General features: G+C 32.7%; 1 protein-coding gene across 1 annotated transcript in view; it reads left to right on the top strand.

Annotated features, from left to right (window-relative positions):
• Positions 1 to 1,441: 1,441 nt before the first annotated feature.
• Positions 1,442 to 23,953, top strand: part of LOC129231175 (tetratricopeptide repeat protein 21B-like) — a 97,835-nt gene continuing 75,323 nt past the window's right edge. The window contains exons 1-4 of the mRNA XM_054865422.1: positions 1,442 to 1,465; positions 10,123 to 10,252; positions 15,197 to 15,307; positions 20,118 to 20,170. Coding sequence (XP_054721397.1) covers positions 1,442 to 1,465; positions 10,123 to 10,252; positions 15,197 to 15,307; positions 20,118 to 20,170 — 318 coding nt within the window. The remainder of the gene's footprint in view (positions 1,466 to 10,122; positions 10,253 to 15,196; positions 15,308 to 20,117; positions 20,171 to 23,953) is intronic.

The raw sequence follows: 23,953 nt of genomic DNA, 5'->3' as shown, positions 1-23,953 counted from the left end.
TTTCAAGTATTTGGTAAATATTCACTTCAAATTACTTCAGAGTTACCAGAAGATTAGTTTTCAGTGGCTGATTTATGGGTTTAAGAGGCCCATTGAAATATATTTTTGGGGACCCCTTTGTCTGTAATTATCATCATAATTGGCTAGATAGCCTATTGCGAGCCTTGGCCGTTTTCAGTTGATCCCGCCAGGCTGTCCTCCTCTTTGTCGTTGACCTCCAGTTTTTGATTTTAATGAAATCAAAATCAGAGTCCACACAGTCGACCTATCTTGTTTTTGGTCTACCCATTGGTCGCTGTGCAAATGGGACCACACTAAAGACCGTCAACGCAGATCTGTCATTTTCCATTCTTGAGAAATGACCAGCCCATCTCTTTCTTTAGTTTGGTAAATTTCAAAATATTGATATTTTTACACTATTACAATGAACTTTGTTTTCAAACGGACAGGCTGCAAGCAGAGGCGCTTGAGCAGAGCATAAACAGCATTGCGCTCCGCAAAGAGCAGCACTGCGAAATTCTCGCCAACCATTTTGGCAGCTTCCGAATTTCGCCAATGCACTGTAATTGAGAGGGTTTCAATATTCGCTTGCCGGCGCCCAAAGTTCCCGGCGCCCTAAACGCTCGGCGCCCGAAGTTCCTGGCGCCCAAAGTTCCCGGCGCCCAAAATGCTCGGCGCCCAAAGTTCCCGGCGCCCAATAGTCGGCGCCCAATCTTCCCATTCCGGCCTCAGGCGGTCTTCGACCAATAGGAAAATGATGCCGCGTTGTCGCAACTCTGAAAACTACGTTTTCATATAGGGACTAGGTGATAGTAGTTGAATGAAGGTGATAGTAGTTGAATGAATTCTTGCATGGCTACAAATATACAAAAGAAACATACAAAATTTAAAACTACATTTTAAAGATCACAGAACCCTAATAATAGCTAAAAAGTATCGGGCTTTTTAATGCTCAGTTTTTGCTTACAATGGGCTTTCTCAAAAACTAGAATTTAAAAATTTTTCCGGAATATTTTCACTCCATGGATTGATTTCTTTTTAACCACGCCATCTATTGTTAAGAAATAATTCTAAAATTAAAATGGCAGCTTTTGTTGCCTGGCAACACAGTTGACGCCGGTGACATTAAAAATGGCTAGCTAAGGTTTTCTCCACCGGGCTATGGAAAAAAAATTCTCTTTCTTTTTTATTTTTGAAAGTTAAGAGCCAGTTTGTTATTTTTTTGTAAACGTGCAACTGACAGTCATTTACAAAAATCGTAAACATGTCTTCTCAGAAGTCTTTGCGAGTCGAGAAAAACCTCCTTTATCAAATCAAATTTAAATGTGACGTTTTTTAACAAAATTTTCTCAGTTTCTAAATAATTTCATTTTTTGGTGGTCTCATGTAGTTGATGTGTGTTCAGCAAAGTTAACATTCCTGGAGCTTACGTTACTTGAAAATGGGAGATCGATTTATTATAGAGGTGAGCTTATTATTCTAATGTATATTCAGTATTATGTATATTATTTTGACAAAAGTTACTGTTTTCGTTCAAATCGCTTTTGTTGTTTAAAGCTAATGTGTGGTGGTATCTCAGTTTTAATTTGCCCGGTATAATATCAACAAGGTAGCAGTATTGTGTTAAAAAAATTCTTCATTTCATTCTTTCTTATGTTTCCTCATATAGTGCAGAAAAACACAAACGTGAGATTTTTTTGGTCCGTTATTTGACAATCGTGATTTTTGCAAAAGGTTCATTTCTATCGTCTGCGTTTTTTTAGTGGGGGAGGGGCACTCAATTGACCAGCAGTTGGTATTCATGGGCAGGGTCGGGCTGGATCCTCAAAAAGGCGCATACCCCAAATTTTCTGAAGGCGCATGCCAAGGGGGGGGGGGGTCGCAGAAAGTATATAGACGATCATTTTAGGGGAGCGATCAGTGGCGGATCCAGACGATCCTGTTGAGAGGGAGATTGAGTAATTCATTAAGGGGGGAGGGGGGACTAATGAAAATAAAAATTTTAAAAAAGTTGTAAAAACTGAAGCATGTTTTTTTTTTTTTTCGAATAATGTGCTTTGTTCAAAGAGTTTGAATGAAAGTTATTAGTGGTTCGAATATCACACAGACACAAGAATAAAAACTTGAAAAAAAAAAACAAGTTTCTACTAATATTCTGGATCTATTATCAAAATTAAACCCTTTAACTTTTGATTCGTTTGAAATCTCGTGAAGTTTTTTCAGTTGTTATTCAGGTCCTAAATTGTACTTTTTTCCTTATAAAAGAAAGGTTGCAGCACCAAAATGGCATCTCTTTTTACCAGTTTACGTATCGAACATAATGAAATACTAAAATTGCATTTGTAAATAAAATTTGAAGATAGTTTTGTATTTGTTTGTTGATTGAGTTTTGTTTAATATTCGCGCAAAGGAAGGAGTGTCTGCAGGCTTTCTCCCGAAATTTTTTGTCTGGAACGCATTTTTAGACTATTTGGAGGTTAACAAGTAGAAAGGAGGTTTGGGGGTCCCTTTCCAGATTTTTTTTTCTTTTTTTGTATTTAAGGGTATATTGAAGGGAAAGATGAGATACATGAGTTCTCCCCAGTCGTTTTACGATAGCTTCAAAAACGCAATTTTAGATATCTTTAGTATTGCCAAACACCAGGGGGTTCGGCGGCTTTCCCCGGAAAAAATTTTGGAATTGAAATCCTAAAAACGCAATTGTAAGCCATCTTTGATGACGTAGCAGAAGACATGGGGTTCAGAACTTTTCAACAGAAACTTTTCGATGTAGGAGTTCCAAAAACGCTGTTTTAGACGATCTTTGAATGATGTTGAAAGATGAGGAAAGAAAGACATGGGGGTTTCTCTCCGGAAATTTTTTGAAATTGAAGTCTCAAAAACGCATTTGTAAGCCATCTTTTATGACGTAGGGGGAAGGAACGGGGTTTGGAACTTTTTATTGGAAATTGTTGGAAATTGGAGCTTTGAAATACGATGGTTAGCCATCTTTGGTAGAGTAAAGGGAAGGGATGGAGTCAGGAGTTAACCCTCAACTTTTCAATATTGAACATTCAAAAATATAATGCTAGTGGGTCTTTCTTCATTGACGTTAGGAGAAGGACTCGAGATCGAGGGCTCTCCCCCGAAATTTTTTCGGAATTGAAGTTCTAAAAACGTAATTGAAAGCCCTCATTAACGACATTTTCGAAAAAGTTTTCGATTCCGGTGATTTTTTCGAAATTGAAGCACCAAAAATTCAAAAGTTTTAACAGTCTTTGATGACGTTGGAGAGATGGGGTTGAGGAACTCTCCCCTAGAAATCTTTTGGAATTCAAGTCATAAAAATACAGTTGTAGACTATTTTTTGGGATGTGTTGGGAGGGGGAGAGAGAGAGAGAGAGATTTTGGTGATCTTTTCTCGGAATTTTTTTTAACACAATTTTAGACGATTTTTGTTTATTTGGGAGAGGAGAGATTTTGTGGACTTCCCATTGAAATTGTAAAAACTTGACTGTAAGCCATTTTTGTTAACTTTTAGGGGAAGGCACGTTTCACTAGTTTTTCGAATCGAGTACTAAAAACGACAATTCACAAAAAATGATGAATAAGTGCATTCGGAATTTCTGAAGTGTCGCCCAGTGGTTTGATTTTGCATCTTCTGAGTGATATTCTTTTCACTAGGCGACATTTATGTCACGTGGTCATTATGTTATAAAATGCCCTGCTACGTAGCTATATGAAATTCAACTTTTCCACTATGAAATTCATTAAAAATAAGTGTAGAAAAACTCATAACTTCGATGATGTTAGAAGATAAAAAGAGAAGGTCTAGTGGCCTCCATCTCCAGAAAATTTTTTAATTTTAATCCTAAAACGCTTTTGCCATCCATCTTTAATGGCGTTAGGGAAAGAATGAGAATCGAAACTTTCTTCCAGAACGTTTTCGAAATCGAAGTTCCGGAATCGGCAGTCTATTTGATTGAAGATTCGAAGGTCTCTCCTTTTTTTTTAAATAAGAGTCTAGAGTTTTTTAAATAAGAGAATTTTTCCCGGCCATTTTTTGAAATTGAAACTCAAAAGACGGAAAAGTTTAGACGATAACGTCAATGAAAACGGGCTCGAAGGAAAATTTTCGAAACATCTAAATAAGGGGAGGGTATGAGAGCTTTCGAATCAATTTGAAAACTTTCTTTCTGAATTTGCAAGACAAGTTTTTTTTTTTTTTGAGCAATCACATTGCTTATTGTTCACGCTTGACTGTCCTTGGCGTTAAGCTGATTTTATTTTCCTCCCGCATCCCTCTGCAGCATCACCCCGTCGGCCGGCCCCTCCCGATGCTGCTCCTTTAGCAAAAATCGTCTCCAACTTGCGTCCATATCCTACACACACACGCATGCAAACATACACCCACACCCACGCACATACCCACACCCCTACATATACACACATACACATACCCACACACTCATGCCTATACACAAACACACACGCCTACACATACATACACACACGCCTACACATACATACACACACGCCTACACATACATACATACACACACGCCGTCATATAAACACTTGCGATTGCGAAAAACATAATTTGAATTCAAAATGTCAAAATTGAAATTATTTTTTTTTTTTCAGCGAAGGCGTTTGCATTGCATTTCATCTTAAAAAGTAGGAAGGGCGCACCTGCCCTCGGGCAGGTTGGCAGGCGGGCCAGTCCGAGCCTGCTCATGGGTGCCCATATGTATATTTTTAGTGGACACTTTAATTTAAATAAACTAATTAAATTAAAATTAATTTGAATTCTGAAATTTTGTATTCAAATTATGTTTTTCGCAATCACGAACTGAGACAGGACTCATTGGGAGTTATTGTTTTTAGAAACAGCTCCTGTCCCCCTCCCAAGCCTGCCTCTCCTCCTGAGCGGTTATGTGTGCATAGTTGTGTGTGTAAGTATGTAGGCTTGGGATAGCTCAGGACCTGAGCAGCCGCGCCGCCTGCAGAGGATGGTGGGCGGTGGTGCTGCAAAGGCTTCTGGTCCAAGCTAAAAAAGGCATGAACATCAAAAACAGTCAAATGAGAACAATAAGCAATCGTGATCGCTCAAAAAAAAAAAAAAAAAAATTGAATTCTTAAATTTTGAATTCAAATTATGTTTTTCGCAATCACGAGTTGCGACAGGTCCCTACTCATTGGTTACTACTCTACTCACTTGTTTCTAGACACGGCTCTTGTCCCTCCAAGTCTACCCTCCTGTTGAACGGAGACGTGTGTATTAGTTGTGTATGTGTAGGCCTTTGTGTGTGCGTAGACCTGTGTGTATGCACGTTGGCATGTGTGTATGTGTGTGAGTGCGTATGTGTATGAGCGTGTGTGTCTAGGACATGGACGCCACCGACCAGGAGCGGCTACCGGAGGACGGAGCCGCGCCTGCAAGTGGCGGTGGTAGTTGAAAAAGGCACGGAACATCAAAGACGGTCAAATGAGAACAATAAGCAATCGTGATTGCTCAATAATTTGAATTCTTAAATTTTGAATTCAAATTATGTTTTTCGCAATCACGAGTTGCGACAGGACCCTACTCATTGGTTACTACTCTACTCACTTGTTTCTAGACACGGCTCTTGTCCCTCCAAGTCTACCCTCCTGTTGAACGGAGACGTGTGTATGTGTAGGCTTTTGTGTGTGCGTAGACCTGTGTGTATGCACGTTGGCGTGTGTGTATGTGTGTGAGTGCGTATGTGTATGAGCGTGTGTGTCTAGGACATGGACGCCACCGACCAGGAGCGGCTACCGGAGGACGGAGCCGCGCCTGCAAGTGGCGGTGGTAGTTGAAAAAGGCACGGAACATCAAAGACGGTCAAATGAGAACAATAAGCAATCGTGATCGCTCAAAAAAAAAAAAAAAAAACTTTTCCCTTTTTTTCTTTTTACAAAGTAATAAAAGAAAGCTGGAGTCGTGGTAATTTTCTGTTTTAAAATTCAACAGACTTTTAAACACCATCTTAAGGAAATTTATATTTTTACTTTCTTCAGAAGATAAGTGGAATTTTTTTATTTGAAATACAGTGTTATAATTCGAAAAGAAAAACCACCAAGATTAAAATTAGAAAATTTTTGAAGTAATGAAGGTTTTAGTAATGATTTTTCATTAGTGCACGGATAAAAGTTGTCTTATATGTCCTGCATTTCCTATATTTTAAAGAAAGTCATCAAAAATGTCCTACATTTCCAAGGTTTATACAACTGTCTTATGTTTCCTATCTTCTTCCTATATATTTTCGAAAAATGACCAGTCTCTTCATACAAACTACTCCTATGTATTAATCCTTCCTTGACTTTTCCTAAATCATCGACCCATGTAATAATATAAAGTTCTCGAGAAAAGTGTATTGTTTTAAAATCTAAACTAAGGGATTATACCAAGGGCCCATATGCAAAATTTTAGGGGGGGGGCGCTCAGATATTTTCCTCATGGTTTAGCAGGATATTTTCCCCATAGAAACCCATTACTCAGGGATGTGATTTTTCCGGCTTTTTCTGTTGGCTTTTTAAACCTTTCCTCCTTTTCCTCCTTTTTTTGTCTCCTTCAGGCCTTATTTTTCTTAAAAATTTGGAAAAAAAAAAGATTTTTTAAAATTTTCTGTCCCTAAATTCTTATTTGTTCTATTTTTTCCCCTTGAATCTTCATCCTCTGCGATATCTGCCAAAAACGTACATTTTGGAATCATGCCACCGACGACAAACACGTGCTGTGCCGACAGTTGCATTCTTCGTTTGAGATTTCAATCTTTTTGCATCCTGCAAGTATTCTAATTATTTTTTATGTTGGGTGGTTTTTTACTATGTGCTACTTTATATCTGCTTGTTTTATTCATCATTTCAATAATACTTTTATTTCTTTAATTTATTTTAGAAAAAATGCAAAACTCAATCAAAAAATGTGGCTTAGCACCCACAGTCTCAAATTTTTTTGTAACTTGGCATGGTTACTTTTTTTGTGTATTTAAGAAAGTGTAAAAAATATTTATGGTGAATCTCAAATGGTTTAGGCTTTAGAACCTCTTAAAAGTTTTGAGATTTCATGATTAAATGAGGCATCTGCAAGTTGTTCTTTTGATTCCGAAATCGTATTAGGAAGTTTTTAAAAACAAATTTTGGGTTCTAATGCAAGGAAAAAGATAACCAATCGTTTATATGCATATATATTTATTTATTTTCAATTCTTACTATAAAAAGTATGTTCTATCACATAAAGAAATTTTAGATTTTTCTCTCTGTTGTAAATTTTTACTTTGCAAACAGACCTAATTTTAAAATTTATGTTCTCACTCCTTTAAACTGTAAACTCAAATGTTTTTAATGAAAAAAATGTATTTTTCTCTAACAAATATGAAAAGTTGACACTATTGTGTGATGCAGCCAAGATTGACCTCTGGCTCCCCCAACCCTTTGTTCAAGGACTCAGGGGTTAGAAATTGCTGCCTCTTTTTCAAAATTTAGATTTATTTAGGAATGAACATCTTTGTAAGAAATGGTACAATGCTGCAAATTGTACAAAATTATTACTCATACTTAATTAAATACGTATTACCTTTAAAACTGGTAAATTAGCCATTTTTTGTTGAATTTTTGAATATCATGGCTTCCAGGTTCTATTTTGATACGGTTTTGGATATCATCCCTTTCACAAAATTGTTTTGTATATCATCCCTTTTAAGAATTTTTTTTGGATTTCCTCCTTTTTGCTCTCTGACCACTCTCATCCCTGAGTTCAGATTAGTTATTAAAATTTGACATTTTTAATAACTTATTCATTAATTGCTGGAGAAGAAATGTTTTTGCATTTTTGCAAAGAAAAAAGTACTGAAAGCAAGGAAGTTCTAACTTCAAGGGGGGGGGGCTTGAGTCCCCACTTGCCCCCCCCCCCATATGGGTGCCCTTGGATTATACCTAGAAGTTTGGGCAGGTTTCATTTTGACTCCTTTAAGCAAAAAATAAATCCAAATACATTTTACTTATGCTGAAGCAGAGCACAAACTCAAAAATGCCTCTTGGAACATATCATTGCAAGAACTTGAAGCATTCATAATGTTTTTGCATATAAAAAGAAACATTACAAGACACAAGCTATTATAGAGCTTGAGGATTTTGTATTTTTCAGGGAGGAGGTTTTATTTCATTTGAAAAAGATTAAAGCAACTAAAGCTCGGGGACCAGACAATATTTATCCAAAAATTTTAGTTGAATGTGCAGAGGAATTAGTGGATGTTATTTTGAATATTTTCAATGCTTCTTATAACTCGGGGAGGGTGCCAGAGGACTGGACGCTGGCTAACATAACGCCACTCTTCAAGAAGGGGTCTAAAGGTAATGCTGGGAATTATAGACCTGTAAGTTTGACTTCAGTGATTTGTAAGATTTTCGAAACTTTGATCAAAATTAAGATCATGAAGTTCTTAGAGACTAATAGTCTGTTGACTAGTTTGCAATATGGTTTCAGGAAAGGTAAATCCTGTACTACTAATTTATTGCATTTCTATGACAAGGTTACCTCAGCTTTAGATAACAAAAAATGTGTGGATGTTGTTTATATTGATTTTCGAAAAGCTTTTGACAAGGTACCGCATGTTGCTCTTCTCAGCAAGTTAGCTGACATAGGAATAGGAGGAAAAACTTTACTTTGGGTTAGAAATTGGCTCACTGGTAGGAAGCAAAGAGTAGTTGTGAGAGGAAATCATTCTAATTGCAGTGATGTTTTAAGTGGGGTTCCTCAGGGATCAGTTTTATTGCCTATTTTGTTTATTATGTTTATGAATGACATCAATGAAAATATTTCTGGAAGCATGAATTGTTTTGCTGATGATGTAAAAGTTATGAGGATTGTCGAAAATGAAGAACAAGAAAAACAGCTTCAAGAGGATTTAGATCATATTACTAAGTGGACAGATAAATGGGGTATGGCAGTTAATGTAGGGAAATGTCAAGTGCTACACTTAGGTCATGGAAATAAGCATATGAGATATCGTTTACAGGGTTCAGTCATAAATCAGGCAGAAAATGTTATGGATCTGGGTATCATAATAAATCAGGACTTCAAGTTTAGTCAACAGTGCAGTATTGCTAATAACAAAGCCAACAAAATGCTTGGATTTATCAATAGATCTATTTCAAACAAATCCAAGAAGGTTCTTCTGCCTTTATATAGGAGTTTAGTAAGACCTCATTTGGAGTACGCTGTTCAGTTTTGGTTGCCTTATCTGAAGAAAGATATTTTTGTATTGGAAAGGGTTCAAAGAAGGGTAACTAAATTAGTAAGGGGACTCTCAGATTTAGATTATGATACCAGACTTAATAGGCTTAACATATATAGCCTGGAACAAAGAAGAGTAAGAGGGGACATAATTCAGTTATTTAAATTTATCAAAATGAAAGATGTTAATGGATTAAATTTTTGCGGGGAAAGCAGGACAAGGGGTCATTGTTTTAAGCTATTTAAATCTCAGGCTAACTTGAAAATTAGGAAAAACTACTACTTTAGCAGGGTCGTGGGCACTTGGAATAGCTTACCAAAAGAGGCGGTAATGAGCAAGGGGGTGGATAGCTTTAAGAGGGCCATTGATCTTCATTGGGGACTAATTAATTGACTAGGACCAGCCTAGCTGGGCCCAGAGCCTGTTGCTGGTCGTCACATTTGTATTTGTATTAGTCACTGGTTTCTGAAATCAACTAAAACAGTGCTGATTATTTTATGGGCATTTTAAAATTTTTAAAAATACTTCATTATCTATCCTTAAACTATCTACATCTTTTAAATGAACTATTTGTTATAAATATGTTTATTTTTGATTAATTTGTACAAATTTGTAACATTATGTGAGGAACTATGCAGATTTCATTTCAGAGAATCAAAATGACCTCTCCGTATTTCTAGGTAAATGAAGACTGCTGTAATTTTAGTTTGAATGAGATTTCACTTTATGTATGATTTAATGATAGAATTTTTTAAATGATAATACTGATAATAAAATTCAAAAATCTAATACTTATGCTGTAAGTTACTAAAGCCACAATACAGTTATTTTCTGTATATAATTTTTTTTACTTATAATTTTGACACTTATTATTTATAAACAGGATTCACTGCTTTACTACTGCAGAGAAAAGAGGTATCGTATGATGCAGATTACAGCTGCTGAAGCAAGCAAAAGAGACCCAGAAGATGCAGTTTATGAGCTTTATTACAGCATATCTTTGATTCACGAGGGTATGATTTACAAAATTGAAATAGTTTCAAATATTTGTTGCAATAGTTGAGAAGTTCAATTTATTAATTTTTTTGAGGTTTAATAATTTATCCTTAGTTGTTGTACCTTCATAGTTTCATCAATATTTCTGTAATCTTTGAAAGAGATTTCGATAATAATAATAATAGAAATCCCTAAAAACTTAAAATTATTGATAAACAGTTAGTAAGTTTTATTTGTGATATGTTTATTTAAAACATAATAATGTTACTTCAAACCTTTTTTTTTTTGGTCATTTTTCAAAGGTTTCAGCACTTTTTTCTTCAACTATTTGATCCCAAAGTCCGCACATCGTGCGCGCTAGGTTATTTGAAACCTTCTGTACCACATAAATCTACTGTCATAATTTTTTGGTAAAATTTCTTTGAATCTTAAGAGTTTTAATAAAAATATAAAACTATTTACTAGAACTTAATAATTAAATTTTAAGCCAAGTCATTAAAAAGTCAAAAAAAAAGGACGAGTTGATTCTTGAAAAGGTGTTTGTTGTTTCAAGCAGTTTCTCTTATTTAAAAAAAAAATAAAAATAATAAAAAAATTATTACTGCTGCAACATTAATCTGTGAGTAGAACATTAATGTACAGCATTAGTTTTGTTGAAAAGTACCTAGGACCTCAGTATTTAACCTGAATAGCCGACTTCAGTATTTAAAGGGGGGAAAAATGAGTTTTTTATAATATTTCTCTCCAAACATTGTTCCAACTACAGTCAACCCTCTTTTGTCGCGGTTAATTCGTTCCAGACTTTACCGCGATAACTGAATTTGGGTGAAGTAGGATTCTGTATATATTTTTCTACTTAGAGTGCATAAAATTAACTTACGGCAATTTAAATAGGTTTTTAGTCATAGTTAGAGCCCCCTAGACATAAAACAGCAACCTTAGCCACCATTACATTTGTATATTACTTAATGTATTGCACAAAATACGAGAAAATTAGGTATGTTAGACGTAATAGGTATCACATTGTTAATTACTAGGAAATAAACTACACACACATGCAGTTCTTACACACTACTACTAGTCTATGAAAAAACCTCAACTTGTTCGATGATAAATCAATTGCCCCTTAGTGACCGTAGGAGCAGGAGCCCCGTTCTTCCTCTACATTTACGTATACAACTTAAAAAGCTATTGCATTGTAGAAACACCGTTATAGATGTATTTATCCCCTAATAATACAGTGATTTATACTTTCCAGTTAGTGCTTAACAGTTAAAATGAGATAGCGATTCCCTGCACTTTCTTCGGCGATTTTATACCTCCACGTACAACTAGCCCCTCAGACCTTACTTAAAAGACATATACTTTGTTATTCTTTTGTAGAAAGAAGTTTACAAGAGCGCATAAAAAAGGCTAATTACTATATTTGAAAAAAAAAAAAAACCTAGAAAAAACCACGATGTAGTGAATGTTGACCTAACGATTTGTGTCTAACTCCCGTAAGGAAGGTAAACACCATATTTTTAGCAGATGCCTTTCTATTTCACATTTCTGTAGCTATCTAGCGAATGAAATGTCAGAACTCAAATTGAAGAGCTAAATCATTTTATTTATAAATCTAATAATTAACAACTGTAAATCAAAAATAACTTCTGTAAATGGTATAAACAAGTATGAGGGATTTCAACGATACGCAAATCAATCTTCATGTTCAAAAAGAACATCTTTCCAAAAAATATTTGACACCCCAGCAAGAATTATTCTAAAAATGTTTCAAAAAAATTTAAGTCCCTAACTCTCATGGCGAAATCCTAATACCCATCTCCTAAGTTAAGGACGTCACTTCAACAGTGAAGGATCCTCTTAAAAATACAACTATCATCAGTTGAAAATGAGAAACGCGAGCAGAAGAGTGATTTCCTTCTCATTTCATCTGCTTATATCCTACCCCCGCACGCGCGGCACGTCACTCCGGATATGCTTACGTAAGAGCCAATCTGGATCTTTCTAGAACAATCGATTTGCTGCGGAGTCATCGGGAGATTACATCACACATCCGCTCGTGCTCTGACGTCACATCCTTCTTCCTGACGAACACGTCATTCGAAGTCGTTCCGATGTTTACACGTTGATTTTCCGATACGCGATTTGAAACAAGCGTCCTTTAAAGGGACAAGATTAACTGCTTATTCATTATTAAAGAAATACAAGTGAGTAAAAACATTTACATTTAGTTTACACTTAGCTTTTAAAATGAATTGGTGAGAATATCTCTCAAATAGATATTTTGCGGCTATCAGTGAAGCCGCGAAAGTTGAAGTGCGAAGTAGCGAGGGACGACTGTACTTGCTTTTGAATCAAATAAAGTATATTGTATGAGATGGAATCAATGGAAATCATATTTCAATTAGATTTCAAGCTTATGCAAATTATAGGAGTAGTTATTTTTGGAATAAAGGGAAATCAAATTTTTGTTAGTTTTCATGCTTATGCAAAAGTCATAGAAAAAGTAATTTTTAAAGATTGCATGAATTATGGAAGATCTCTTTTATAAAATGAACATATTTTTTTTTCTAAAATTTAAAGCATATTTAACACAGTACATAACATCCAAGGACATTATTTTAATTAATAATTCAGCTATTCATATTGTTATTTGGGTGAATATCAGGAAAAGCACGAATTTTAAGATGGAAATTTCTAATTTTTAAAGATATTTAGAAAATAAAATTTATTTACATTAGTAACCGATTTTTTTTAATTGGGGCATGGTCAAGGTGAAAATTTACCCCCATCTTAGTGGGCTGTATTTTTGGACTGTTGGGGGAGAAAATAATGTTTTGAAGCATATTTTAAAAAATAAAACTAATTTTAAAACATGAGATTTTCTGTCGAGAAAAGCAATGTATTTAAACTGATCTTTGTACCAAAAGTATCAACTCAACAAATTCACTGCACAAAGAAATATAGTTGTGAAAAAGCATCAATAATGCCCATTTCAGTCCATTAACAAATGGTATTTCGATGTTACAGATTTGACTGTCAAGAGACATAATTTTCCGCGATCTGATAGCTGAACATCGATACTTTAAGATTCAAAAATTAAAATGCATTATTAGGTTCATGGCAATAAATTTCTTCTTGATTGTCAGAATAGATTGAAAAATTAATTAATTTTGCTTTTCAACTTGTGTTACCGACCTAATCTTTAACTTGATAGAGACAGAAAAGTAAAGATTGAAACACAATCTTACCTGTTTTTCCATGCAACTGATGTGGAAACTTTGAATTGGAATGCATAAATCACATAAAAAGACTTCATCCTGCACAATCCTTTTGTGTCAAATAAATGTTTAAACAAGAAGTAACCATTCCAGAAGTTTGAGCTGCCCACTTGGGAACAGGGTTGGCAAAACCTCGGGTTGTTTTAAAAAAAACATTGGACCCAAGGATTTTTGGATTTTTTAAAATAAAACCCAAAAAACCTAACTAAAGCTGGGTTTTTTAAAAGAAATGTGGGTTTTTTGTCTTTTATTAGGGAAAATGTGGGGTACTTGTAGCATATTGTAGCGTAAGTATATGGACAAAGCGCAAAAATTGTCTTAGAGTAAAAAAAGCTGGAAAAAACTAGTTAAAATTCGGCATTTTCTGAAGAAAAGTATAAAAGACAACGAAACCCAAGAATGGTGAAGTTTCATATTTTTTAGCTTCCATGATTACCAACAGTTAAGGCAAAAATACTTTTCGAGTGATAAAACCTACTGTTCATTTTTAATTACTACACTTTTTTTTCTTTTTTTGCATTTTACTTTATTGTATTTCATTTTGTTATGTAAAACTACTATAGAACCTCAAATAGTTAAAATCCTTTTTCACTGAATTCCAGCTTAATCAAGACATTTCTTTGAATTTTATGTTGCCTGTTTTTCTATTTCTGTATATAGAGTAACAAATATTAAACTTTTTCGTAAGATAATGAAAATACTGTACATGATATTCTGTTTTCTGTCCGACCGTTTGTAAAGCCTGTAAAAAAAATATACCTTTTTTATTTGAGATTTGTGACGGGTTGGTTTGCAGAAAGTAATTCACATGAAAGCCTTTTAGCTAGAGTTGTTTCCTCTGTACAATCTACAAATATTGTGAAAATTAGACATTACAGGACTTAGTCAAGATAATTTGAGTTAGTTATTGACCAGTTAAGGAAAAAGTTAAATATATTTATTTAAAATCTGTGAAGTATTTTTTTAATGCCGTTAAAATTAAGAAATACTATTAAAGTTCAAAATTCATTTTTTATGTCCATTGTCTGTGGTGAAGACCAAATAAAAAAAAAGTTTGAATTGTGAAAGTATTTTAATAATTTTTTTAAAAAACTTCTCAGAAAATTTTAAAAAACCCAAAAGTGGGCTAAATAATGGGTTTTTTCAAAAAAAAAAAAAAAAAAAACCCCATTGGGTCCAATCTGGCCATCCCTGCTTGGGAGCTAAACATTTTTCTTAAAACATAAAAGTCATCCTCATAGATTAACATAAAACACATAATTCCCTTTGATATTTGTTTTTGCTGCAATGTTTTGTATTGCACAGGGTTTTTTTTTTTTTTTGAAGATAGCTATTCAAACTTTTGGCACCTTGTGAATGTTTTTTTGAAGCAATAAAAATAGTTCCAGCATCATAGATTAAAGTAAAACCTGATAATTCTGCTATGAATTTAATATGAGATGAAGCTTACTGTATGAAAAAAAAATGTTTTAGGTTTTTTAGCTGGAAGTGTTTGCGAAAATTTATCCGTGACTTAAATTAGCACTTTTCCCGATATTCACCCATTTATACTTATTTCATATTATTTCATAAAGTCGTGTTATGTATGCATAATTCTTGTTTGTATCATTGTTTTCCTTAAAATTTTAGTAACATGATTTAGTTAAGTACATATTCTCCTAAATAATTCATTTTCAGATCGCTTTAGTGAAGCTAAGGAAATTGTAAATAATCTAGAAAATGGAGATCTTACATCAATGACTTGTCGGTTCTTAATACCTTTTCTGAAAGCTCCTCAAGAAAACTTGGGTAAAATTACATTAAAAACTTCTTTCATAGATTTATGTATGCACTTAAATTGAAATGAATACAATTGTACCTATATAAAAGATGGCCTAAAGATACCTTAAGTTCAAGAATAAGAAAGAACCCACAAGTAAAACATGTGGTAATACTGGGATTAACCCACTCACTTTTTATTAAGAAGGTACAACCACATATGAGGCAGTGAGAAGCAAAGGGATGTAATTGGACATCTTCAAGTTTTGAGTAAAATGTGTTTAAAGATAAGGTCTTAGGTAGGCTTTCATTGAAATTTTTTTCTAAATCATGCTGTGCAGCATGAATTTAAGTAATTTCTCTTGCTCCAAGAGATTTACCTACTATTTGCACTGGTTATATCCACATTTTAATTTTGTCACTTACATCCCTTTGCTTCTCACTGCCTCATAAGCAGATACAGTGAAACCTGTGTAAGTTGACCACTTGCAGTGCACTACTTTTGTGGTCAACTTAAGCAGGTAGTCAGCTTATAGAGGTTTAATTATATGATAAGATCTAATTTTGTGCCTGAAAATAGCAGTCAACTTAGACAGGCTGTCAACTTACAAGGAAGGTCAACTTTACAGGTTTTACTGTACCTAGGCATGACGCCATAAACACGAGCTTATGATGATATCTAAGTACTATTTAAAGTCATGTGTAAGAATTGCTTCAAAATGCCTTTTACATCTGTTCAACAATTTTTAAAGAACACAACTTATTAGGTACATAAATTTGTTTATTAACTGTTTTTTGATGACATTTATGGTACCTAGGTATGACGCCATAAACACGAGCTAATTATGATAGCTAAGTACTATTTAAAATCATGTGTAAGATTGCTTCAAAATGCTTTTTACATCTGTTTAACAATTTTTAAAGAACAGAAATTATTAGGTACATAAATTTGTTTATCAATTGTTTTTTTTATGACATTTATGGTATAGTGAACCCTGTGTAAGTTAACCACTTGCGGTGCGCTACTTTAGTGGTCAATTTAAGCAGATGGTCAACTTATAGAGGTTTAATTATATAATAAGATCTAATTTTGTGCCTGAAAATAGCAGTCAACTTAGACAGGTGGTGAACTTACAAGGGTGGTCAACTTTCCAGGTTTTACTGTATTACATTTAAAGAGAAGTGCAGCACCCTCTAATATAAATGGGGGTGCTGAGCACCCCCACCATCAATAGACAGAAGAAAGGAGGGAAAGAAATAAAAGGAGAAATCTATTTCTTAAATAGGGATAACCTTAAGGCTAGAGAACTGGGGCGACAGAAAGTACTTGGAATTTTTTTTTTTTGTCTGAGCTTTTTCTCCTTTTTGATGGCACTAAGACAAAAATATTAACCTTTTATGAAATGTACTTTCATTCTCACTTATTCATCTGTTTAACAAGTTTTTTCACTTATTTATTTGGTATATTTGATCTTCATGTATTTTTTCTGTATATAAGTGAAATATCCGGAGGTCACTTCATTAAAAATGTATTTTAAACACCAATTTTGGAAAAGAATCTTGGAATTTCCAAGAAGTGTTGATTCTCACACACTATATTACTTCTTCACTTGTAAATTTATAAATTATTTGATTAGTGTGATTCATTGCTTTTTGCAATCAAGATATTTGCAAGCGAGACAATAAGATAAGATATCAATCAAAACTTTCAAAGAAAAAAATATTTATTTCAGTTTTTTATTAATCTTTTCTTCTACAGTTCAATTGAGCAGATTTTTCTGTTGATTTACATTATTTAGGTCCATAGAGAGAGGAAAGATGTATACTCAAAATAAAAAGTAAAGAATCTTAGATCAAATTCACTTGTGCAACATGCACTGTGTAATAATTAAAAAAAAAAAGGAACAAATGACAAAAATTCAAATGCACATTAACCAATGTTGCATTCTCATGCATTAACTGAAATTATACTAAAAACCTGTAGCTCTCCCTAAAATACTTGGAAAATAATTGACTCCATAGCTAATTAGGATCAAGAAATTATTTATTTTATTTGCTCTGAAATCATTGCTAACTATTGTAAAGAAATCATCAGAACCCGTAGTTAAACAAAAACAATTGTTGCCTTGACAACGGGATTGCAAACATGCAAGACTAAAACATAAACTTTAAATAAACTTATTGTAAAGCGTAACAACCAATTCAATTGAGTTCTTTGTGAACCTATTATAATTCTTTTGTGCAGTATGAGGTTGATAACTAGCCAAATTTGATATTTATTCTGCACTTCTGCAAGTATTCAACATTTGTCTTTTTTTACCCTATGAAAATATTAATCTTGAGACTTAGTATTCAAAAACTTTCATTTTCTCTTGTAGTTAAAAAAAAATAACAACAAATTTGTGCAATTTATATTTTTGGGGGTTTCCAGAAATGTTTAGGTATTTTTCAATATTCAAGTAAGCATCACGAAAAGAAAAAAAAAATGACGATTGTGTTTCTATAACTTATGACTCTCACCAACATTTTTTCTTGTACTATGCCGTTTTAAAATTTATGTTGATTTTTTCTACTTGTGGAACTATTCTGTGTTAAAAACCTAAATCAGAAATTGATATTTTCCATCAAGTGTTTCTCTTTAAAAAACTGAAGCACATTTTTTAAAAGTTAAATTTCAAAAATTTGCCCTGTTCCGCCCCCCTTTCCCAGGAATCGGTTTTTGAGCACCCCACTGCTCTTAGTTCAATGTTGAACTAGTGCTATTATTATACCCCGGTAGCAGAAACAGAGAAATGCTGAGATGTGCATTACATATTCTTCAAAAAAGTCTGCATACTATTTCTTAGTTGGAGGCAAAAGAAAAAAAAAAAAAGAAAAAAATTTTAAGGAGGAAAAAGATTCTTAAATTTCAGCAAGTGAAGGTTTTACAATGTTTTCTGGAATACATAATCCACATGTAGCTCATACTTGTAGTTTTTTAGTTTAACATTTTATTTTTATGCATTTTTAGGGGCTGATTTATGTTTTATGTTTTAATTTAATATCAGTTTAACTTGCCAACTTTTTGAAATTTTGAAGCTTCTTTGCAGCTTGTTGAATAAAATTGTTGCTTAGATTATATATATATATATATATATATATATATATATATATATATATATATATATATATATATATATATATATAGGGTGTTCCGTTTTAACCTGCAAGACCTCTATTTTCACAACCGTTAGTCTTAAATGCATACTTCCAATTGCAAAAATGTTCAAAATGAGATGCAACGTTAAGATATTGAAAATTTGAAGTAAAGATAAAAATGAGTAAAAAAAATACAAAATTTAACTTTTTGCATGGGCGCCAGGTCCTCTAACTTGTATTTAGAGAAATAAACTCCATTGAAAAACAACTCCAACACAAAACGTTTGACATTAGTGCGACCAATATTCACCGAGATATGAAACTCAGCGTTTTGTGACTTACACCACTTCGTTAGCCATCAAAAACACCTTTTGAGGGAAAATATAGCAGTTAATAAGTGTTTAAAATTATATGCGTGCAGAGTGTGGTTTTTCAAATTGTTCGAAGTTTTGCAGCGTGTTTGCATATCACGGCATAATGTTTGCATGAATTTTTGAATAGCAATGAAAAATATAAATACCTTGGTATTTTTTTACTTTGCTAACCTGTCATTCCTCTGAAAGGGCTATAAGTTCCAATCTCATCTTCTGTATGGTCCCTTAAAACTTTGAAATGAAATATCTCTTTGATATTTAGTCGAACAAATGTCAATTTTTTTGTGTCAGTAAGTTTTCAGTGGAGATCATTTCTGTAAAGATAAGTTAGGGGCCCTTATAAAAAGTTGAATTTTGTATTTTTTGACACATTTTTATTTTTGCTTGAAACTTTCAATATCTTAACTCCGCATCAGATTTTGAATATTTTTGCAATTGGAAGTATGTGCATCTAGGACTAAGGGTTGTGAAAATAAAACTCTTGCAGGTTAGAACGGAACACCTTGAATATATATATATATATATATATATATATATATATATATATATATATATATATATATATATATATATATATATATATATATACATATATATATATATATATAGAATTATTCTATATTTGACCTGAAAACACTTACACCGATTAATAAACAACAAAGTTTGGTTTTATGGGGCTGTGTTGACCTTAACTTTATGCAAATTAACAGCTCCAAAACGCAGACTTTGCTTTCCATCGTTTTCAAGACCAGAAAGTAATGTCAGATCAAGTTGATTTTCACTTTTTTTACTTTCAAAAAGAAAATGTTATTGCAAATAATTTTCTTTTTATTAAAAAAAAATTGTATACTTAAATGAAATAAGGGCTTGAAAATATGAAATAGTATTTTTTACATTCAATTTCAAAGGTATGAGTTTGATTTGCACTTTTATTGATTACTCTGGCTACAAAGGCTTTTTAATGATTGCATACTTTTGTAACAAAGTTTTGTTTCAATTTTTGAAATGACACTCCAGAAGTTATAAACATTTAATATGTGTCTCCTTCATTAATTGACTGCAAATGTGTATAAATTTTATTCTCCAAATTTAAGTATTTTTATGTGTTGAATTGTATTACATGTTAATCAAGTTGTTACCTCATGCATTATTTATTACTTCCTATGAAATAATTGTTGCTTTACTCTGAAATGAAAAAAAATATGATCCACGCTTTCAAAAAAAATTATAACTGGTTTTCATTTTTAAATAATTGTTGCTTTACTCTGAAATGAAAAAATATATGATCTACGCTTTCAAAAAAATTTATAACTGGTTTTCATTTTTAGACATTTTAATAAAAACGCATGCAGCTAATGATGTTCAAGATGCTTCCGGAAGGGTATGTCATGTTTCAATAAATAAAATTGCATTTGTTGGAAAAATATTAACAAAATAACCTTTTTGATTCATCAATGTAGTTGTCCAAGCTGAGAACAAGCATGCATCAGTGAATGAACAATTCTTTTCCTTATTTTTAAAAAAATAAAGATAAATATTTTTTTAAAAGATGAACATGAAAGAATAACTTTTTCCTGTACAGTTCCTATAAAAAGGCTCAACTGGAAAATTTGTGTTTGCACGCTTGTTAGACATGTCCATTTACTAAGTTGCTGTACCTATTTAAGCCCCGCCCCCAAATTTTGAAGCAGAACCATAATAGTTATCCTATTTTTTTTTATACAACAATCCTTCTCTGCAATAAGATTATTATTTTTAATGTCAAGTCTTAAATGCTGCAGTTTTTAATGGTAGTTTCTGAATATGAAGATCTGTAAGATCTGAAGAAGAAGTATTCATTTGCTGTTCAGATTAATTGTTTTTTATCTCATTTTTGGAATACATGGCTCATGCAGACTGAATATAAGTCATCTGAAAAGAATGCAAAAAAGATTGAGAAGTAGAACAATGTTTATACTATTCACCTCCCAAAAATGAAGGTTTTTGTATGATTTGCAACCTATACTAATATTATAAAGAGAGAGGGCAGATTTTTGTATGTTTATATGTTCGAGGTAATCCCCGTAACTATTGCAGCTATTTGAAAAATTCTTTCACCATATGAAAGGTGCATTCTTACTGACGTAGGCTATAAATTAATGCATATACGTACTTATACTAATTTTTTAAACCAATAGTTTGTCTTCGCTACCAGTTTATGTTTCATACTGATCCATTCTTATATATGTAAACACAAGTGCTGATTGTCCCACACTTACAATGACATAACAGTTTAAGTTTCCGTTTGTACTTCATAAAATAATCACATTGGTGGTGTAAGAACTGCCAAAATCTTTACATGCTTATAAGGCTGCAGAGTATAAGGTATATAGCATTCTATAATATTAACCTTGAACTTAATGAACTATTTGGAGTCATAGAATGTTAATGCATCAAAATTTATTCAAATGAATGACACATTAATGAAATGAATGACTTTCACAGTAAAATCTATACTAATATTATAAAGAGAGAGAATGGTTTTTGTATGTTTATATGTTATGGACAAGATTGATACATGATTGATTGCAATCTACTGAATGAGTATGTTTCCAATCATGCAACCAAATTAATAACCGATCAGCGACATGCCTATGATACCGGAACGCAAATTGATGTTTATTGGCATACCCGGTGGAAACTGAAAAAAGTGTAATAAATTTAACCAAAATCAACAGGCAGACTGAGGATGTGTGTAGTTTTTTTTTTTTAACTTTTGCAGCAATTTTACTTAGTGGTAGAAAAACTGACCACTCCAGATTTAAACTACTTTGAATGTTTCCCTTCAGAAAGACTCGGTACGTTTCTTAAGAAAGAAATGGGCCATTTGAAAATCATCTTTAAAAGGTCTGCCCCATAATGTATTATGTATGTTTGAAGAGCCACTGTTGGAGTAAAGAAGCCGTGGATTCTAAAAGAGCTGAAAGATTAAGACAACATTGAAAGAGGTGTCATTTTCTCATTTGCCGGTGACTGTTACCAAACTCTTCCTGTGGTTCCCTTAATAAACTTGTGCAGATATACTTTAAACCTGCTTAAAGTGTCTCCTTTTAGGAACTTTGTACTATCTCTGTATCTTAAGAACACTTTTAAGAGCCCACAAACATTCAACTAAAATTAAAGGTGGTATTCCAATAATTTCATTGCAAAACTTTAATTTGTCTTATGTATGCAATGGAACTGGACCTGAAGTAAAATCAATATGGACTAATATGATTTAGAGTATTATTCTTACTGGACCAGCAGCAGGTCAGTCAAGAATATTTCTCAAAATCCCATAGTCCTTTCACATTCCCATTTTCAATATTAGTAATTGCAATTTCCAATGAAAATTTCGTATGCCATCACCATCATCAAAACTGAAGGTCAAACGTACAACGTTACATATGAAAAGATTATATTGTTCACAGGGAAGTAAAGGTTGGTCTTTCTTGATTAGGAAGTGAAGTGAATCAATTTCTTTCAAAACCTTATAGAAACAAAACAAAAAATGTTGTATGTCATGATATTTTAAAACAAAAAAATGTGCATAATATGTATTTAAGACAGAGAATTCTTCAACCCGAACAAGTTCGATAAGGGCTGTTAGTATTAAATAAAGTAAAAAATTATGCATATTCCTAGGCTTGTAATATTAAATGAAGTACAAAGTGATCCACATTTCTAGCTTTTTTTAACCTTTTTTTTGGTCAGTTGCTAATTATCGATCTTAGAGAAGTTTATAAGAAACTTTCTTCATTTTGATGTTTTTAGTTTAGCATAACATTTTCATATACAATCAACTTTCATTATAACAACCCCTGTGATCCAAACAAAATTGGCCCCTATAACAAGAGATCTTATGACATATTGCATGTTATTTAGCCATTTTTTAAAGTCCAGGAATAATTTTTCAAAGTATGCTTCGTCTCAAAAGATAATCAAAAAACTAACAAAATAATAAAATAGTTATATTAAAAAATTATTTTGCTAGTTTCATTCTCATTTTAAATTTTATGCTGAAATATTATCCCTGAATTAAGGGTTTAACTTAATAATACATTTAAGGACAAAATACATTGAAAATCAATTGCTTAAAAAATTAGATAGATATTATAGTTTTACTATTTTTTATTTGAGATTTTTTCAGAGTATATCTTCTCTTATTACATTGTTTTATAAAAGCTTTACACTTTCTTGACTTTTCCCAGAAAACATAGTTCGTTATTTCTACTCTTTCTGTGCGTGCTTCATCATTATTTTTCTCTCATCTTATACTAACCTGCAATTAATTTCAATAGAAATATTTTGAATTTAAAAACATAAAATGTTTAAATATTAGTTTTCGAATAATTAGTCTTCAGGATAACGAAAAAATAAATTAAAATAAACTTAATTTTAAACATTATTTTATGTATTGGAATGAACGGTTCAGTTTGGAAGCTGTAATGGACTTTAAAATAACATTGCATCTTTGGAATAAGGCGTCTAGCATAGGTCGCTGTAACGGAAGGGTCAGAGTAATAGGGGGTCATTCTAAAGAGCGTTGACTGTAGTTTTGATTTTTCAATTTTACTTTTGTTTAAAAAAATGCTTTCTTGAATCTACTTATCAAACTATACAGTATATCAAAACAGAGATTATCATATGAAGAGCATAATGCCCAAAATAATACCCTTCTGAAACGGTCATTTTGTTCTGTGGACTATTGATATTTCATATAATTATGAATGTTAGCATAAATAATCTCTCAGTCAGCTCCATTTATGTTGAGGAGGAAAAACATTGTTATTTTTTCAGATCGGTGCTTAAATTGCATCAGCCTTTGCAATCACAGATTAAATTTTCATTTTCTGCATTTTTGTCATCTATCGTACTTTAGCTTTATTGTACAAGCTTGCTTATTTGGTCTCCGCTAAAAATGTCTATAACATGAAAACAATGTGAAGTGCCATTATTTCCCTATTGTTAGTATGGAATCCAAAACCTGTTTTTAATTCAAATATTTCAAAAACTAATTTCTGCAGATACTGGTCTTTTCTTTCCCACGACATTGTTATACGATCTACATGGTTCCATTTTTTGCACGATAAGAAACAAATGATGCATTCTTTATAATGTTTAGAAATTTTATTTTCTGAAGTGT

The sequence above is a fragment of the Uloborus diversus genome, chromosome 10, assembly GCF_026930045.1.
Source record: "Uloborus diversus isolate 005 chromosome 10, Udiv.v.3.1, whole genome shotgun sequence".
Lineage (NCBI taxonomy): Eukaryota > Metazoa > Arthropoda > Arachnida > Araneae > Uloboridae > Uloborus > Uloborus diversus.
This window is presented reverse-complemented; position numbering and strand designations above follow the sequence as displayed.